At 25.7% G+C, this 20,497-nt stretch overlaps 3 protein-coding genes across 5 annotated transcripts; 1 reads left to right on the top strand and 2 right to left on the bottom strand.

Moving 5' to 3' along the window:
- Positions 1 to 1,441: 1,441 nt before the first annotated feature.
- LOC114129859 (uncharacterized) lies at positions 1,442 to 9,635 on the bottom strand. 3 transcript variants are annotated; one of them, XM_050197546.1, is made up of 14 exons: positions 9,304 to 9,587; positions 8,639 to 8,817; positions 7,928 to 8,370; positions 7,706 to 7,845; positions 7,141 to 7,252; positions 6,836 to 6,925; positions 5,760 to 5,849; positions 4,847 to 5,638; positions 4,614 to 4,777; positions 3,780 to 4,547; positions 3,070 to 3,258; positions 2,873 to 3,003; positions 2,241 to 2,529; positions 1,442 to 2,006 (listed from the first exon to the last, which is right to left on the bottom strand). In XM_050197546.1, exons 2-14 carry the CDS (start codon positions 8,788 to 8,790, stop codon positions 1,941 to 1,943), a joined length of 3,426 nt encoding a protein of 1,141 aa, XP_050053503.1. In that variant the 5' UTR covers positions 8,791 to 8,817; positions 9,304 to 9,587; the 3' UTR covers positions 1,442 to 1,940. The 3 variants fall into 3 exon arrangements, with proteins under 3 accessions (XP_050053503.1, XP_027850514.2, XP_050053504.1); XM_027994713.2 differs by having other exon boundaries at positions 1,443 to 2,006; positions 6,842 to 6,925; positions 9,304 to 9,586; XM_050197547.1 differs by lacking the exons at positions 1,442 to 2,006; positions 2,873 to 3,003 and having other exon boundaries at positions 2,439 to 2,529; positions 9,304 to 9,635.
- A 267-nt stretch (positions 9,636 to 9,902) lies between these two features.
- Positions 9,903 to 12,328, top strand: LOC114129609 (uncharacterized). Its single transcript, XM_027994408.2, has 4 exons — positions 9,903 to 10,123; positions 10,206 to 10,302; positions 10,497 to 10,735; positions 11,925 to 12,328. The coding sequence occupies exons 1-4, from the start codon at positions 10,043 to 10,045 to the stop codon at positions 11,994 to 11,996; spliced, it is 489 nt and encodes a 162-aa protein (XP_027850209.1). The 5' UTR covers positions 9,903 to 10,042; the 3' UTR covers positions 11,997 to 12,328.
- Positions 12,329 to 12,934: 606 nt separating this feature from the next.
- Positions 12,935 to 18,843, bottom strand: LOC114129842 (protein 5NUC-like). The gene is made up of 9 exons (XM_027994691.2): positions 18,164 to 18,843; positions 17,159 to 17,359; positions 15,216 to 15,417; positions 14,898 to 15,095; positions 14,644 to 14,798; positions 14,479 to 14,584; positions 14,169 to 14,324; positions 13,681 to 13,881; positions 12,935 to 13,269 (listed from the first exon to the last, which is right to left on the bottom strand). The coding sequence occupies exons 1-9, from the start codon at positions 18,515 to 18,517 to the stop codon at positions 13,067 to 13,069; spliced, it is 1,776 nt and encodes a 591-aa protein (XP_027850492.2). The 5' UTR covers positions 18,518 to 18,843; the 3' UTR covers positions 12,935 to 13,066.
- Positions 18,844 to 20,497: the final 1,654 nt, after the last annotated feature.

The raw sequence follows: 20,497 nt of genomic DNA, 5'->3' as shown, positions 1-20,497 counted from the left end.
AATTGTTACTTCAGCTGTTATAAATAATTTATAATCAAAACATGTTCCTTATTAGTTATTCACAAATATTTGTGCCAATATTAAAATAAAAACAAGTGAAAACATATATTCGTCTTTACTTTTCATATTTTATGTACTGATAGGATAGATTTATTGTATCTTGGATAGACATTTTTATGAATAAATATGATTGCATTGTATATAATTTTTTTGTGAGTACATTTTTATTTTTATTTATATTTCATACAATATGTACAGTAGTGACATGATTGTTGATATTCATTCTATAGAATGACTAGATTAACAAAAGGGAATTAGAATCAGTCTTTTTTTTAAACGTAAAATGCAATGACAGACTACATTGGTAAGATATCAGAACTTTTCTAGGCAGATAGTGGCTGCTAGCGTATTGTTGCTTATTATAACTAATAATTTTGAAGTATTCTTGATTTATGACTTAAAAAAAAAAAAAAAAATATTAAATAATATTGATGTAGAAGACATTGACCCAGTAGAAGATATAAAATTGATTTTAGATAAAAAAATAATATAATCACATTTTTATTTAATTAAATTTTATATTCTGTTTTTATTAAGTGTAAAATATAAGTAACTTTGTTTAATAATTACTAATTTTTAGAAGACATGTTCAATAAATAAACATCCATTTATATTCTAAAATAAATACAGTACAAAATAAATTTTATAGCTAGTTAAATAGTTTTCTCAGGCAAATTTTTAATCACAGTTTGTCACTGGTAACAACTAACAATTAATCCTCATCATACTTTTCATTATATCAGTCTTCTATTTTTTATCAACTAGCAAAGGTTGTTTTCAGTTGATTCCATATTCCAATCAAGTGTTGTAGCTTGCAGTCACTACAAAGTTGTAAACGTATAAGCATTCTGTTCTGCTATCAGTAGTAAACGTGCCTCAGAAGTTTAAATACTAAACATTTTTAAATAAGTATTAAAATAAATTTTTTTTTTTTACTTTTTTTATTAAAACAATTAAATTTTCCTATAATTCCGATTCTAATATTAGATATCAGATGCACAATGAGTGCAAGGAAAAACTTTTTTGTAAATTTTAAAATAGAATTTCATATATGTAATTTCTTTTTTCTTATTTACGCTTGATCTAAACATATAAACTAGATCCAGTTTATTTGTTACCAGAAACTTCCATTCAATTACAAGATTTGAGCATTATTTTTATTTTAGTATCTACACACAAAACTTAAAAAAAAACCCTATATATTTACCTGAAGCTAAAAAACTATAATAATGATTTTGTAAATAAAATTGTTAATAATTATTAAAAAATGCATTTAGTTATTTCTGTATGAGAATTCTATATTCTTTTTTAAAAAATATTTGATTTTGTTATCCATTAACTTTATAATATATTTATATTCTAAGTTTCTTTTTTTTGTTTGTATAATTAACTCTTGGGATACGTATTTAATAATTTAATAAGCCGGTTACTTAAATGAGTATCTACATTTTTTTAGATATAGCAGATAACCTTCTTTTATATTGATTGTTTTACCAGTGTTATTGTTTGTACCATTATGTACATTCTATAAATAAGGAGAGGATACAGACAGAAAGTTGCAACAATGTCTTTGATTTTAGTTCTATAATTGACAATAATATTTGAAGTGTTTGCTTTAACATCTATATGGGGAAGTATTATTATATAGTAAATAATAAAATATTTCATTTGTTTATGATAGTTTAAGTAAAAACTCAAATATTTCACTGTCAAATTAAATAATACACACTCATAAACACATCAATAGGTAACATAATAGTTAAATTGAACATTTCACAAATTAATATTAAATTGAGTATAATAATATTAATAGGAAACTTTATAATTCATTTAATTTAATAAAATAAAACTTAAATATGCTAATAGTACTTTACAACTATTTAACCTCGAATAATTTGTTTTATTCGGTTCATTTTGGTTTTGTTATTTAAAATATTGTTCACAATCTGAAATTAAAATATATTATTATTGTTATTACTTATAAGTAAGCTGTAGTTTTGTCTTAGAAAAAATTAATATGAAGGATATGGGTATAAATAAAATGGCAAGCTATTTAGAATAAGTACAGCTTGAAAATTTTGAATTAATTTGTATTAGATATGAGTGCATGTATAGATAGAAATTTTTAATAACTTAATAATAAATACTCCAAAAAAATATATATTTATTATTCAAAATACCTGAGAATTATTTGTACATAATATGTCATCTGAAGAACTTGTCCAAGATGTAACAGAACTTACAGTTCCCATATTGTCAAATACATTATCGTTTTTATAAAAGCAACCATTTAAACTGGATTTAGCAGCTGTATTCTTCAAAAAAGTGTCGCTGAACTTCTGGAGGGAATCCTCAGTAAGATCTATGCATTGGTCATATTTTGCACCTCTAACTTCATCAGAGTTACTGGGATTTCTTGTTTCCGCTAGAAAATTATCTTCAATTTGCATTTTTTTGAGCATTTCATTTCTGGTAACATAAATAATTATGTTTGTAAATAAATTTACTTTATTTTAAATTGTTTCACATTTACAGATATCAATAAATAAATAAAAAAAACCTTTAAAATGACTACCATTTTATATGATTTTAAGAAAATTCAGAATTAATCCAAATTTTTTTTTAATTGTATTATTAGATATCTAGTAAATACTCTTCCAATTTTTAAAACCTAGTTTAGATATTTAGGAACTTGCATTATATAAATAATATAAAATTAATAAATTTTACTGAAAATAAATTTAGAGAGAAAACACATTTTGGAAATCTAATACCTTTTGTAACTCAAATTAGTAATAAGTAGGTAACTCACACGAGACTGTCATTTGATTTTTGGCTTATACCTTTGTTTTTGGTTTGAATAATATTTCTTTCGTTAATTGGTTGAGGTATAAAATTATTATTTATACAAGGATCAATATTGTTAAATTGATCTATCGCAACCTAAGGCAATAAATATAAATATATTTTTTTAACTAAATAAAAATTAAATATGATAATAAAATTTACTTTAATTTTTCCACGGTGTTCTTCAGTTTCACTAATGACATCGTACAACCCACAAGTTTTATTGAGATCATTTTCAAGTGCGGATAAATCTATAAAAATAAATCCAAGTCTTACGTCTCGTTTTGGATCATGTCCTGCATATTCATTTTTATACTTCTTACACCACAACCCTAATAATAGCCATTTTCCCTAAAATTAACAGAAAATTTATGCTTAGGATAGGTAGTAACAACAAATATAAGTATATTCAATTATAGTTTCATCTCAGTTATCTAGAGATTGAAAACAATAATTGTTGATAGATAATAATTAGAATTGTTATTTACTCATTTTTAATTTTAATTTTAACATTTTCATTACATAGGCAACATAAATTTAGACAGGTGGACTATACTATATCTAGTGGTGTAGAAAATGGATAATTGAGAGGGGGTTATCAGTTTTTTTAGGGGTGGTAAGTTATGTTCAAAGATCATAATTTATTACTAAACTACTATATTAGTATTGACTACAATAGTGAACAAAAGTAAATTCCTTTATTAGATTTTAGATTGGTAGAATATATCCCCTAAAAAATTTTCAGTTCATGAAGCCCTGGTTAAATTGATGGAATAGCAAAAATTCTAAATAGTAATACACCTTTCTATGGACAATATATTGCAAATTAATTAATACATTATCATAATATTAAAAATAAAAATGTTTTATACTTCTATAAAATTATTCCTAGGTATAACCACAACCCATTCACTGTTCCAAATGGGGTTTGTTTGTTGTACAACAGATGATGTTGATAAATCACTTTTGTAATAATCTTCCATGATTACGTATGTAGTTGGAGCTGAAGGCATGGTATCACCATTTAATTTAACCATCGGTAAATTATACCCTTCAATAATGGTTATTTTGGCTTTAAAAATATCACTATTATCTAATTTTCCATCAACAATTGTTGTGTCTTGTGTAATTTGTGTATTTGTACTATTTGGTTGTTTTTTAACAATAGCAGTTATATCTGTATTCATTATATTTTCTGTTTCATTTTTAATTGAAATACTGTCGTCGTCAATAATTATACATTCTGGTTTTAAATTATTTTCTGTTTGAGTTATGCAATTGTGTGAAATTTTAACAGGTATTGGATCTGTTTGTGTGCTGCTTTCAGTAGTCAGATCAATAAATCTATTATTGTGTTTTATTAATGTGTATGTTTTATTAATAGAATCTTCAGAATCTGATTCAGTCAAGTCAACAATAATTTTTGAATTTTTTTTTAATGACGAAACACACGAGTTTTTAAGTTTTGATCGAGGGGATGGAAATGAGTGGTATACTCTTTTGTAATGTATTTGCACTTTGACATTATTATTAGATAATTCAGGTATTGATAAATTATTGTTTAAAATTAAATTTTTAGCAATATGTGAATTTTTAAATTTATCTGCCATATCAATTAAATGAGATATTAAAAGTGACACCTAAAACAAATATAAATTATTAAGATATTATTTTAATACTAGGTATATAATATATATAATTTTTACCTTTTCAGGAGAATGGTCATTATTTTTATGAAGATTTAATACAATAGCTGCTTTTTTATAATAGTTATAAAAATAAGTTTCTAAAGGAATTGTTGTAGGTAATATAATCAAATGTAGAATATTAGTGTTACCAAAAGTTCTGAATGTTCGACAACAGGAAACCACTAAAAAACAGTCAAACAAAATTTAATTTATAAATATAACTTAAACACATTATACAATAACAGTCATACCTTTTCCAATGCTATTAGTAACACATTCTGGGAATTGATATGTTACATAATTGAATTTTGAATCACAGTTTTTTTCAATATTAAATGTGAATTCATGTGTGCATCGAAATATGTTATGTACATCACAATAATCCAATTTGTCCATAGGATCTTCTAATTCATCACTACTTACTTGTATTGCAACATTGAAAGTTTTTATTTGAGTTTGTACAGGTTTGTTTAGTTGGCGAACTTCAAAGTTAGTTTGAATTTCTTTTTCTTTTGTTGCCTTAGTTGATTCAATTTTTGGAAATTCATTTAACAGTAGTTGATTATCAAAATTATTTTCAATACTTTCAGGATATAGTCTATTATACATATATATTTGATCTTTTGTCTGATATAAAATGGTATCTTTATAATCTTCTAATTTTTTTTTATTTATAATATCAACTGGATTAGAAATTTCAATATGTTCATTCTGTTGGGTTTTGTTCTCTATATTGTCAATTATATTTTCTTCTTGATTTTCAGAAAAGTTATTTTCATATTTTTGGACAATGGGTGTTTTAGAAAATTCATATGACAAAGACAAGTGTCCAGTTATTTTATCATTATTCCATATAGGAACTTTAATAAATCGTGGAACACCGAAAGTAGTTGAAAATCCAGTCCAATCTAACATTTGTTTTGTTTCACCCAAAACTATAGGGTAGCGTTCACTAAGAAGTCGAACATAAACTTTAATAGTGACACCTTTAACAGTACTGCCTTCCAAACGTGATGACTGAGTGACATTTTTAAATTTTACAACTAAAATGTAAACAAACATAACTTATTATAACTGCAAGTATATTAAATTAAAATTAAAAACATCAATATTGAACAACTTGTTAAGTTGTAAATTAATATATTAAACCATTAAATAACTTACTATTATGGTCAACATTTTTACTCATAAATCTCAACATTTTATATGGTTCTTGATCTTTAAGACATTGTACAATATATGTGCTGTTAGTATCTAAAAACAAATTAAATAAATTGCAATGAGTTTGATTAGTTCTCTGAATATTTTGTGAAATGTTAATATTATGGACTAAGATATCTTAGTCCATGGTTAACATTTATTTATTTTTAATCATAATTTTAGAAACACATATATAATTTATTATTTAGTGTTATCATTGGGTGGCTTATTTCTTTAATATTTCTTATACAATATTCATATTTACATACTCATCTCATATTCTTATTTGTATAAAGTAGTATAGTTATTTTTGTAAAATTCCTATTTTACTAAATAATATTTAACATTTTGTTATGATAACCATTATTATAAATTTGACTTTCAAAAAATTTTAAAAACACCTAAAAAATTTATTTATGATCAAATTTAAAATGGTACACATTCAGTTTATTTGAATATGGTATCAAAAATAAGTATTTCTAATAAGAAATATATTTTAAACATTTAAACTGCTTAAAGATCCAAAAAAATATATACTCAAGGTATGTTTTCCCTGTAGCTTCAGATGTATTTTTACTAGATTGAGAAGACACAAAGATTTTATATGTGATCATTGTTCTACTTGTGTTTTACGCAGCACGTTGGTAAATATCATAGTGTGTCTGGACGCACTACTAAACTGGACTAGTGTTGTCTTGATACTGTAGGGAAAACATACCTTTAAACATGGGCGCTTATTGGGGAAGGCAAGTAGGGCACTTGCCCCCCTCTGGACAAAAAATATTATGAACTTGTAGCTCAATAAATATCACCATAATATTATAATTATCTTTATTATCTTACATTTGAGAATTTTTTTATTTTGACCCCCCCCCCCCTTAAAATGTTACCTATGGGTGCGAATGCCTTTAAACATCCTGATTTATCAACAAGATCAAATTCAAACTAACATAATACATCTGATAAAATGAGGTTTTCCCAAATCAATAATAACATGTTTGATATAATATTAAAGGTAATACAAAAAAATAATAACTAACGCTTACAGTTTTGAAGGGACTTGACTGTACGATAAACATTAACTGATAGGATTGATAAATATAAATGTACATCGTCTTTTGGCACAGATACTATAAAATAATAAATAATAATCAAAATTAATTATTTTCAACCACAATAAAATAATAATAATAAAAATAAAAAAAATGCAGAAGAAAAATGTTTTTGTTTACAAATTTGTATAGAAAAGTAATCTGAAAAAGCTTATGTAGAGAGTATACAATCTACTGTCAACATGGTAATAAATAATAATCCTTGATATATATATTTATGTTGAATCATTTACCTTTATGTAATTTTTTAGCAAAGCTTGTTTTTAATTCAGTATTGTTGAATTTTTCACATTTCTTCATGTTTTTAATGCCATGATTTTTGATGGTCATAATTTTGGTAGAGCCCTATAAATATATTAAATATATACAATTATAACATTTTATGGATTTAACAGTTTAACAGTTCTGTTCTATAAAAGGTAACAATTTACCGATTTTAATAACTATTATAATTTTAATTTGAAGCAAAACATTAAAAAAATATGAATTTATGAAGTAAAAGAGATTTTAAAGTTTAGTTAGGTTAAGAAGTAAAAAAATATATAGTTAGTTTTTCAGAATATTTAAAAAACTTTTATAAAACTCCTATAAACTAATACATTTTAATCAGTTTGCTTGTATTTTTTATGCCTAGTTGTTAATATTCTTGACTAGACTATCAGGAAAATAATAATTCAAGAAATTAAGAACATCGATTTATTAATCTGGAATTGTGATTTCTTTCTTTTAAGTTTCTTACTATTTTAACAATCAACTTAGTTATATAAATATAATTATGTTAATATTATTGTTTATTACTTGAATGTGTAATGGCGACTGTGGTGGTGAATGAATACCAATTTTTTCGGCTGCACTAATTATGCTCTCAGCAGAACCATTTGGCATTATTTTTAATGTATTAAGAGCCTCTTCTTCTTCATCAGAATCCATATTCTTACCTAAATATTACGGAAGTTACAAATTATTTATTAAAAAATAACCAAATAATCAGTATCTATATAAAAATAAATAATATCTTACCCATTAAATAATCACTAGTTAGTTCTTCTTTGCTTTTATTAGATCTTAATGATGAAGAACTAATGGGTGTTGCTCTTACACTTTTTCTATGTTTAAATATTTCAGGATAATAAGACTCTTTATAATTTTTAGTTTTTAATACTTCATCACAAATTCCAAATTGTTTTAAAATATTTATGTCATTGTCAAATGATGTATCATTGAATGTTTGCACATTAAAACATATTTTTAGAGTACCGACGATTTTCTCATTATTAATTAGTGGTAAGGCTTTGATGAGCTGGTTTTCATGATCTATTAATAAGTTCTTCATAATTGCGTGAGCTAATGTTTTATGTTCACTACTTTTAACTGAACATCTTAATGTGCATGTCGATAGGTAGTGTAAAAATGATTTGTAGCTAGTGCGAATATCATAAGTAATCTTAGAATATTTAGATATTCTGAAAAATATTTTAGGTAATAAATATACATAATAGATAGTTAAAAATATAACATTAAGATTAGTTGTGTTGGTTTTGTAGTAAACATTAAAATGTAATATATATAATATATATATATATATATATTTATAATAATTATTTCAGTTAATAGTTAATATCATTGATTATACAACAAATTGAAAAAGATTAACTTTGAATTAATTTTAGCAAGTGTCTTAGAAATAATTAAATTTAACACTTAATAATGGGTTTACATATTATAACTTACTGAAGTTTTTGTTTTTCTTGACATCCAGTCCATTCAAATTGTACATAGGTGGTATTTTTAACATTACTATTATACCATGATATATCTAATATAGACAAAGTTAAAATACCACTAATCTTACCATTAAAAAAGGGAGGTAAATTCGGCATCATAGAAATAGTTTTTATAAAACTAGGAATCTGTAATAAAGCATTATAAGTATTATTAGATATATATATATATATATAGATATTTGCTGTACCTATTTAAAATTGTTTAGTAATATAATATCCATCAACGAGTTTTGCTAATTTTATTTTATAATGACAGTAAATATATACATATATTTTGAGTTATATTATAATTTATAATATCAGTTTAAATAGGGTACCTATAGGGTATAGAAAGATATACATAAATATAATGGAATAATTTAGTAGGTATTTATTTTCAGGGTGAATGAAGTTGGATATTATTATATTAATCTTTCACTCTTAAAGTTAATCATTGTTGTTATTATTAAAATTACTAACTTGTAGTTCATATTCGATATTTATATTTAAACATTAACAACTTTAAAAAATATTCTAGAAATATTTAAAAATATAAAACTAAAAACTGAAATACAATATAATTATTGTTACTTAAAATTAGGTTGTAAAACAAGTAAAATATTGAGAACTTACCAATGGAAAGAAATTGAGCAATTTACATTACTAGGTATGCAAATTTTAAGTTACTGTTTATGACTTTTTACTAATATCACTAAGTTTCAAAAAAAATTAAAAATTTTCTGTAGGAACTACAGTAGCATCACTAACGTAGTGTTATAGTTCATGAACGAAAAACCAAGTATAAGTGTTGTAAATTTTGTAATATATATAACATATTATTGTTAATAAAAAATTTGTTACTTAATAGTTAATACTTACAAACGAAAGATATTTAAAAATACATAACCGCGATAAGAAATAACCGTTTATCAATAAAGATTTGTATCATTTCATTTCGGGACGGGTACAGTTCGGCCCCGTGATAAACGAGTCGCAAAATGGCGGTTTATTATACTCATGGCTAATTATATATAATATATTTATTATTATTATTTTTATATATATATTTAACCATGAGTATTATACCTATATATTTATTACTTTACGAATACCAACCGTATTAATCTAAGACCGTTTCGAATACCAACCGTGATTGATAATTTTTATTGTAATCAGCCGGTAAAACTGTTATCAATCACCTTATTATCAGTATAACAATATAAATATTAAGCATTAACCACGAGGACGATAATATTATTTGTATTGCTATTAGCTTGATGAATGTAATTGTTGTCCTACTCATAGCCGCATAGGTCGCTAATTAAGGCAATCTATAATATCTTTAGTTATAGAGTTCTTTATTCGTACAATTATGTCGTTATTTATACTAAACCATGACACGAATTTTGAGCACATTATTGGTGTGCTGTTCAACAATTGGACTGCACTCAAAGTAAATATTTTAATTTGCTTGTCATAGATACACGACTTAATATTAAACAATTTATAATAATAATAATTTTTTTACATTCAAGTTGGCTGTTGAACATGGCATGGGAGGTTCGTCTGAAGTTATGCATTTCAAAATCAGTGACCTAATAAAGAACATACATGAATGTCTTCGGAAATCTGGTTTGTATATTATCTTTATTAGTTTATAAAGTTATTATTAAATTCTCATCTGATATTTTATTTTCACTAGATGCCAATTATATTCAATTTACAATTTTGTTATTTTTTTTTCCTATTACCTACTAAGATATTGATAAAATATGAAATCTTAAACTTAGAAATTGTATTGATTAATTAATCTGTAAATAATTAAGGTGACAACATGTGTTGGACAAGTATATCTGATATTATTGAAGACGTAATGGATGTTGGGTTTGATGTTGTACTTGAAGATGCTTCTGCTGATGACTTAAGTAAACATATTTGTGATCTCTATTATGAGTGGAATCAGTCATTAGATGGCCGAAATAAAGTTATAGATGAACTTAAACATTTACCTACAGTAATTCCTATTCAAATTGTTGCAGTAAAACCAATACGTGAAAAACAAAAGGTAATTAATGTAACATTTGTATTCTATGTTCTTGTTCATTGTGATTAAATAATAGATTTAATAGCAACCATAAATTTATTATAATACAAGTGGATTTATTTATTAATATCTAGTTTTAAAATAAATAGCAAATTTATAAAAATTCAACACAAAAAATCAATTGTCTTTTATTTGTGGTTGTGCTTCAAATCCACTGACAAAATAATCTACCAATTTATTATATATGCTAAACTTAATACTTATAACCATACATATTTTATCATTAAAAAAAGTGACTACCAAAATAATTATATTTGAAATATTTATATTTGTATTAAAATTATATATTTATTTAATATAATACATATTAATTCTATTGTATTTATCCCAGATTTCTTGCCAAAACTAATAAAATATAGTTTTATGGGTCTGTGATCTGTGGCTATTCAAACAACCAAATCTAACTTTGAGGGTTTATAATCTATGTTTAAATCTTCAGTTTGTTTTAGTTTGTTAGATTTTACAGACTGATGGCTTAATTATATATTTTGTTACATATTACATAAATTGTTTCTTAACCTAATTTTTAATTCTAATAATGTTTATGTTCTGCAACAGGTAGCAACCCACCTGTATACCAACTTAATGTTTAGGTTAGGTACCTACGTTCTACATATTATAATATTTTTTTATATATAAAACGTTATACCTTTTTTTGCTTGGCATGGTTTTAGAAACTACCAAGTAGATTTGAACTAGTTTTTTTCAGATATAAATAGTATTAATATCTTATAATATTGTATTATAAAGCAGCTTATAAGCTTATTTTATAGACCCAATTCCTGTCCATGGAATATTGAGCAATAAAATGTGAATATTGTAGTAGCGCCATCTGTCCAGTAAGATAAAATTTAAAAAAATGGTTGAATATTTTCTTTAGGGAAGTTTGGTTATATATCTAAAAGACTTTTTAATATTGTATTAGCTAATTTTCAGTTATTCTTAAAATAATGGTTATGAAATTTTTTAAAAAATAAACAATTCTAGCATTGAAATACATACACAAACATTATAACACAGTATGTTTGTTCATTTTTTCCTTGGTTAAGTCAGGTTGTGTAGCTAGTATACATAACTAACTAATATATAACTTGTAGAAAATATATATTAAGTTTATAAATTTATTATATTGTTATTATATTTATTTTAGAGGGATGATTCATCATCTAGTGAAGAGTCTGAAGCCTGTGAAGATGGATGGACAGTAGTGAAACATAAATAAAACTTACCAGCAATATGTCTTGTTTAATTTTTTTATGTATGAAATAATAATGATTTTCATTAGGTAATGGGCTGTTGTAATGTGTTGTTATTTGTAACAAAACATTTAAATTTCATATGAGTATACTAACTATAGTGTTTATAAACTCGTTTATGTTATAATTCCTAACTTTATAAATGTACATTATTAATATTTAGTAATTTTATAATTTTTGATTGAAAATTAGATAAAAATAATTTTTAAGTGTTTCATTTAGAACTTGATAAATTATGATGTTGGCTTGTTCTTTTTGAACATAATATACAGAATTCCTCACAATGAGGTAATACACATTTTTTTATTTATTGAATTAAAATTTTTGAAAATTATTGATCATTGAAAATCAACAATTAAATAAACCAAATTCTTCTATTTTTGGTTTTGGTCAATTTTTACTTAATTTATAAAATATAGCATAATATTTAAATATATATCTTTATATTATATAAGGTTTAATATTATGTAAAAAAAGTACTAGTTAATATTAATATAAATTGAAAGTAAACATACATTTTTTTTAAATGTACATGTTTTAAGTACGTACTTTAGTGGTACACATACCATAGTTTGAGAACCACTGCCCTATTATATTACATAATATGTACACTATAGCGCTTGAACAATTAAAAATTAGAAAATAACTAAATCGATTAATAGAATAAATTGTTCAACATTATTACCTAATACCTAAATAATAAAATATGGATATTTAATGTTAATAAACATTTTAACAAATAAAAAATTATTAAGCAAAAATAATGATAGTTACATTATGTGAATACTAACTTGTGTTATTCAAGGATTCAATTAATATTTATAATAAAACAATTGGTCTTATATTAATCATTGTACTATAAAGCGTTGTATCAATATAATTGTGCTCATAAAACACTAAAAAATGGAATTAAGTCTAAATATATTTAATTATACATAGGTATTTTATACCTTATAATACAAAATAATAAAATTATCATAAAAATACAAATCTGTTTATATTTAATACTTATTTAAATATTTAGGTATAGTTAATGTTAGATGACATTTTGAATGTCAAAAAATAATACTGTAATAATTAAAATAGTCACTATTAATTGATAATTCCACGTATTTATATTTGATCCAGCCGAATTTTCGTTATTGTTGTTGGAATTTAAGTCGATTCTGCCATCAATTCCACTCGTTATGGGACTTATGGATTGCATGTATACCGCTGTTGCATTATAATCTTCAATATCTAAATAGCGCAATGTATATTTAAAATATAATATTTTTGTTGATGTTATAACGTAAAATCAAGATTGCAGTGAAAGACAGTAATATATTTTACATTTCAATTTAGAGTAGACGATTACCTTTATTATGCTCGTTACACGGCGTAATGTATATGCAATATAGGTACATTACTGTGCGAGCGGTACGCCATTGTACATATTATATTATTATATTATCTAGTTTACGATTCATATTATGAAATCAGTGAAAATAAGGATCCTTATTAACTGTCACACATAATAATATTCTAATTTTCTAAAATTTGATAGGTTACAATGGTAACATTGACAATTACGTTATTTATACTATTATCTTTTACTGGCAATGCTTACGCAGTCATGCACTTCGAGTAGGTACTAATTTGTTTACAAACCTAGTGATTCGATGTTTATTCTTTTTTTAAATGCCTGAAAATTATTACCACCATTTGCCAAATAATTAGACATCACTATTGTATAATTTTCAGTCAACACTAATGGTTCAAATTTAGGAACGCTACAATGACCACATCGAATAGACAGTGAGGTGACTCGGTTTCCAGGACTCTGTGTTAAATCATATTTGACCAGAACACCTGAAAAATAATTTTTAAAGAAAGATATATTATAATTTTTAATACTAATTATTTTCATTATTCGATATTTTTAGGTAATCAGTATCTTGTTATTTATTCTGATGCGAAAAGTATTACAATAACTTGGTATACAAGGTAAAATCTAAAGCACTTTAGAAACCGAAAAAGTGTTCAGTTATAACAAAAAAAATTTACATTATTTAAATAATACATTAGAAAATATTATTTATTATTATTTTTAGTTGATTTACATTAATTGTATATATTTTTATATTCACCCTACTTACCAGAAACTTGTAAAAATTTAGATGAACCATGATTGAATTCATAGTCAGAAACGCTATGTTCAAATGATTCTAAAAGAGTAGAACCAGAAATTGTAATTTTGACAAGATTATTAGCAAACGGAATGACATTGATCAACTGTCCCAAAGTGATGTAACCTGTTACAATTCAAATATATATTTTTTAATATTTGTATTTAATACCTAATCATAATTTATTATGCTATAATAATAAAATGATTTTTTCTTATTTGAAAAAAGTCCATTCATAAATTATTATACATAATCTTTTAATGACGAATCATATGTTTACCGTCATGATCGGTTTCGTTGAGTGTTGTCCGAATACTACCAGCTTGAATAATCCCAATAGGAGCATCAGTCCAATATTCATTATAAATTTCTTTTTTCATAACGTTCTTAAATTGTAATTTATCGTTAATAAGTAAAACATAACTTTTAATTCAAAATCACTTACGTAGTATACGAAAGAATCAGCTATCAGGTTACCTATGTTGCATTCTTCTCCGCGACACTTGTTTATTAACTCCACAGCCGTACGCCCAATTGTAACGTTTGTAATACTGGTTACTTGTGGCTTCCATTGATCGACCACGGTCAACATCATTGGATCTAAATAGGTATAAGTTATAACACGTCATACAATATAAATTTTATTTGAAATTTGAAATCACTTATGAAACTATTAAAAAAAAAAAATAGTATATTAACCTTGTTTTATTTCATGATTTAATAATGTTGGCGAACCATTAATATTAACTAATTCACCATTAGAATCAAATTTTAAAATAACTTTGCCCGCGTATTTGGTATTTGCGTATGCTTGTAATATTGGTACAGCCTTGTTTTTAACGTTTGTAACGTATAGTGGATATGGTCCGTAAGGTTTTTCAATGCTGGGTGGAGTATCTACAAAAGAAGTGTTTGATACGTAATAAATTATTTTCATTTAAATTTATATATCTAGTTGATATAATACTCATAAAAGTCTGACTAGTAGTGTTTAATTCGTTTATAAAAAGTTCTTACCGGAATACAAAAATGTATGTGTATGTCCCCCAACAATTATATCAATGTCTTCTACTTCTTTAGCAATTACTTTGTCCTTTTCAATGCCACTATGACTAATGCAAATAATTATATTAACACCGTTTTTGAGTAACTTTTTTGTTTCTTTCTTCAAAGATTCTACTTCGTCAAAAAATCCAACGTCTCCGGAATTTGATATGGTCTTTAACAATTTTATAATTATATTATACATTTTATATTTATGATTAATGATTCTTTGACAGTTTTGGTTATTCTATATAGTAGTATATTTAAATTAAGAGTGTTATGCATAGCGCAAGGTTGAATTTGGAAAATTTATGCCTCTGGGCAACATTGGTTTCATGTTAATTTTTTCTTGTATATGTATTTTAAAATATAAAATGTATAATGTGTATACAGAGCCTGATTTACCAAATATATAGCTCAGGACAAAATAAAAATAAATTTTTATTTCAACAAAATAATATATTAGTATAAATATTATAATATTACATAGTTAGTGATAGTCACCGGTGGGCTCCTTGGTCACGTGGGCCCAGGACAAATGTCTATTTTGTCCGTGCGTAAATATGGCCCTGTGTATATATTAATAAACTGTATAATTCATAATGTTCTTTAATGCTTGATCTACATACATTTTCACAGTGCACTTTTTATGAATACCTACACTGCCATTTAAAAACGTCTAAACACTTCACATAATCATTTTTATAATATTTATAATTCTTATACAAAATAAAATCTTTTTTTCATTCACTAGAAAGTATAGTTTATTGTGATTAAAAAGTAAAAAAAAAAACTGTAATTATTATAGAAGTACGAGTGTGCTACACTTTATGCACGTGGAACAATTTCGTGAACTAGATCGATATTCATTAAAAACTAAAAAAGAAGTAACAAGGGAAATCCACATTTTAACAAGTGGAACCGAACCTATAAAATATAGGTACTATTAAATTATAGTATTATAGATATTAAGATATAACTTATCTTAAAAATATTTAGATTTCAGTGAGAATCATAATTAATATTATATACGTAGCGTAATACGTTACACTCGTTATAGAAATACGTACGTAATGAAATAAAATATATTGACTTGTTTTGTTCTTATTTTGAATAGTAAAAACAAATATAATTTGTATAGTGTTGAGGTTTTGACTATATAATTTATGTTGATTAGTCAGTCGGTAAATTTTTTTTATAGAAATACCTATATAGTTATATTATGTTTTAAAAAACAATGATTTTATGCTGAGAAAGTTTGAAAGGAACTATGAGTCAAGCGATCGCCTTTGTATATAGGCCTAATTTAAAAATCAAAGAATTAGAATTAAAAAGAAATATTATTTTTTAAAACATTATTATAATTAATTAGAAATAATTTTCTAGTAATTGCTTACATCACCGAAAACTATTCGTGCAACATCACTGTTATAATTATTTTACAGTTTTATGAATGATACAAATTCAAAAAAAATCAAAAGTTGCCTAACAGTATTGGTATGAACTATGAATGCAATACATTGCAATAAATATGATTTTAATAACTTATCAAAATTGTCAACAACTGGTAATTAAATTGAATACAATTATAGTTTTTTTAATGATCTACTGATTTATTGTATACCTGCAAATGGGTTATAAAACACGTGTGATGAAATATCTTAAGTAGGGCTTAGGATTGCTCAACGAGAGCAAAGTCTAAAAGGACTCTTCCCCTCTTTCTATTTATACGTTCATGATAATAATAGAATGAATTTATTTGACACAGAAATGAACACACTAAACAACAATCACTTGGCATATTGACTAAATCAATAACTATACTAATTTGTTATATTATTTATATTGCCCAGATATTATAGAATTAATTTGTATCGGAAACTTTAATCACTTGTAAATAAATGCAAAATAATTACCGGAGTATCTGTTGTCAAGCATCCAACAATGCCCACTTTTGTGTTGTTTATGGTGAGTATTAATGACGGCAATACGAAATTATTTAATTCTGGTTCTGCCGTCATATTCAAGTTAGATACTACTGTGGGTATGTCTTGAATTCCGTTTAAGTATGACAAAAGAGCGCTGATACCGTGATCAAACTCATGATTCCCTAAAGTCTGAAACAATAGCAATACAAATAACAATACAAATATTGTAACTAACGTATTTGACTTGTCTAGTTCAAGTAGTACCTAGTAAATTCCTCTATTTTAAGAACATTTTAATACATAAATAAATATAAATATAACGTATTACATAAGTATGATACTTGGACAGTTCGTCAAAAGCAACTGTTCGTTAAAAAAGAGAATTAATTCTTTAAAATATAAATATATATTTTATAATTCCATAATTCATCCAAAATGCAGCCGGTAAAATATTATTTGTTTTGAAATTCAGCGTTTAGTGTTGGAATTCAATAATAATATAAAACCGTTTTTTTGTCTTTCGATTAGTTAACAGGTACCTATTGGTATATATTTAAAATTATTCGTATTTTTATTTATCTGATACCTAAATGGCTAAACGCGAAGTATTATAATATAATTATAGGAGTCAGTAAGTTATTAATTATACGTTTTTATGTATGGAAAATTATTGACGACTAAAAATTGAACAACTGCAATTTTATTTCAAAAAAATATGTATTTCATTTTTTTTATGATTAAATTTAATATTACTTACTGCGTACTTAGGATTAAATAAAAACGTTATTCGACGTACACACCTATTTATTATTGATGAAAAATACTTTGGTAAAAAAAAAAAATAGCGGAATTAATTGAGTTTTAACGACTCGTTTTTGATCGATTATAAAACTATATGATATTATATAATACTTTTATGAAAACACGTTTTTGACCAATATTACCTACGCAAACGATCAATCTATAGAACCATAATTAAATTAAAACGGTTACCATGACGTCGGGTTGCAGTTGGTTGATGAAATCGACGACGGGCCTCCACTCGAAGAACGAGAAGTACGGCGTGCCCTGGAACGTGTCGCCGGCCACCAGGAACAGGGACGGCAAACCGCTCTCTTGGGCCAACCGCCGTTGGTCTTTGACGAACTGGGCGACGCGCGCGAATCCGCCGTAACAGCGGCCCAGCGACGCGTCGTCTTCGCGGCACTCGTTGCAGTACAGGTCCGTCTCGTCGAACCGGCTGTGCATGTCGTTGGTGTGGATCAGCACCAGGTCCAGGTCGGACGCGTCCACCGCGACCACGACGGCCACGGCGGCCAAACAAGCGGCGGCGACTGTCGGCCTCATGTGTGCTATTATTGCGAGGTATACCGCAAAATGGTAAAAGCAGGTTTTTGAAGAAAAAAAAAAACAAACAAAAACTGATCGATCGGCCGGCCGAGTTTTATAGTCGATTCGATCGCATTTATTTTAAAAGGGATTGAGTTAAAAAAAATTTAATTTTCGGGAGTTATTAAAAAAAAAAAAAAAAAACTGTACATACACTATACACGACTGGTTATACTTTCGTTGGTACACGCATTAAACTAGATTCACGAATGACCGCATAAACAGACAGACGGTGAACTATAATACGAATTTGAATGGTTTAAAAAGCATAATAACGGTTCGAGCTATTCCGACGATCTAAACTACTACGATGTACTTAATATATTATGTTATGGCAATTTAATGCCATAAATGGATTTTTGTGGATATGAGTTATATAAACTAATACTCGCGTTAAGTGTATATACTGCGTATACTTCAACAGTTTATCAGTTTCATCTACAGTTGAATAGTTTATTGAACTGTTATAATGAACCTATTATACATATAATATATGTATATGTATCTAATATAATATATGTAAACAAAAGTCAAATCACAATGAGTTTTGTGGGGGTGGGGTGAGAGTTGCACCGTCTCTTCATTTTTTGCATCTAATCTCCGTTACCTAAACGCTCATTCCCTGTGTATTAACTGTACTCATGTATATAATACAGTACTAAGTGCACTAATGATATAGGCGCCTACCTATTTTTTTGTATGAATTATCTTAAAATTCAAATAACAAACAAATCATTTGGTCTTATGCATTCGTACGGCACACCATTCACACGTTAATTGGTCACATAATAAAAGTTAATATACTTAATACTAATTACCGTCATTGTTAACATTGTTTGAAGTATAGGCAGTAGACACGAGTAATTCCTGTTAAAAATAATGTAATAATAAGTACCTAATTGTGTGCTTGTGATTGAGTTATTGCACGTAACACGTTAGTGATAGATGTCAATCTTCAACGTATATCACGTGATCAAAATCTAGCTATTGCCACTGGGCTGGAATGGAGTGAACTATAGCTGCCAGATTTATGGTTAACCATAGGCCATAGGTTGACCATAGGGATGGTGACTACGAAGGTTTGTATATGCCAGTATTTAAATTATAGGAGTGATCGTAAATTTAACCGATTATACCTTTTTTTAAAATGTAAATTCCACAGGTATGATTTTATTCGTGTCTTCCCACGTCACCGAAACCCAATTTGCCGACTTATTCATTCATTAAGTCAGTAGGTATATTTTATAAATAAATGAAAGTAAATATAAATTTTTCATGTATAACTTTTTAATATAAATGATTATTAATACATCAAGTCAGTATTTATATTATATAAAAAATAAAAATAAATATAAATATTTTATATAAAAATAGTTGAAAAAAATTAATGTATGCATATATAATATTTTATTATATCTATGTATTCTAATAATGAAATATCTTCTGATTTTAATCTAAAAAAAAAATAAAAATTTAACTAAATTCGGAAATTTATACTCCATATGGATTTTATGTGTGGAAAAACATTTAAACATTGTACTTATATCTACAATATACCAAAATATTATCGCTGTTACATCTATTTTCGATAAAATTATTTTCATCTATCGGAAAATCGGGAAAAATTGAAACTATATTAATAAAACCGGTATAATTGGTTGGTGAATTATAAGACGTAAGCAAACTTGACTGTCGGCAAAATGGGAATATTTTAAAACTCCGTTAACTTATTATCGGCAAACTGAGTTGTTGGCAAATTGGGATTCGGGAGAATGGGTATGAATTGATTTTATTAACTGTAAAATGAACTTAAAACCCATTGATATTATTTTATTTAAATTAAATTATATGTAAGAATTAAATTTGATTATAATGACACTTATTTTACTTGCCATTTCAAGAATTAATTATATAAAATCATTTTTATTGTTCAAATGT

This window comes from Aphis gossypii, chromosome 1 (genome assembly GCF_020184175.1).
Source record: "Aphis gossypii isolate Hap1 chromosome 1, ASM2018417v2, whole genome shotgun sequence".
Taxonomy (NCBI): domain Eukaryota; kingdom Metazoa; phylum Arthropoda; class Insecta; order Hemiptera; family Aphididae; genus Aphis; species Aphis gossypii.
The sequence above is the reverse complement of the archived record's forward strand: the minus strand, read 5'-3'. Positions and strand labels throughout refer to the sequence as shown.

Coding starts and splice junctions, on each gene's coding strand:
- LOC114129859 (XM_050197546.1), bottom strand. CDS start 8,790: ATGATGCCGAATTTACCTCCCTTTTTTAATGGTAAGATTAGTGGTATT. Junction 5,850..6,835: donor GTCCCTTCAAAACTGTAAGC/GTTAGTTATTAT, acceptor ATTTGTTTTTAG/ATACTAACAGCACATATATT. Junction 2,530..2,872: donor AAATCAAATGACAGTCTCGT/GTGAGTTACCTA, acceptor TTATGTTACCAG/AAATGAAATGCTCAAAAAAA.
- LOC114129609 (XM_027994408.2), top strand. CDS start 10,043: ATGTCGTTATTTATACTAAACCATGACACGAATTTTGAGCACATTATT. Junction 10,124..10,205: donor ACAATTGGACTGCACTCAAA/GTAAATATTTTA, acceptor TTTACATTCAAG/TTGGCTGTTGAACATGGCAT. Junction 10,736..11,924: donor CAATACGTGAAAAACAAAAG/GTAATTAATGTA, acceptor TATTTATTTTAG/AGGGATGATTCATCATCTAG.
- LOC114129842 (XM_027994691.2), bottom strand. CDS start 18,517: ATGAGGCCGACAGTCGCCGCCGCTTGTTTGGCCGCCGTGGCCGTCGTG. Junction 17,360..18,163: donor AACTGCAACCCGACGTCATG/GTAACCGTTTTA, acceptor CTATTGTTTCAG/ACTTTAGGGAATCATGAGTT. Junction 15,096..15,215: donor ACATACATTTTTGTATTCCG/GTAAGAACTTTT, acceptor CTTCTTTTGTAG/ATACTCCACCCAGCATTGAA.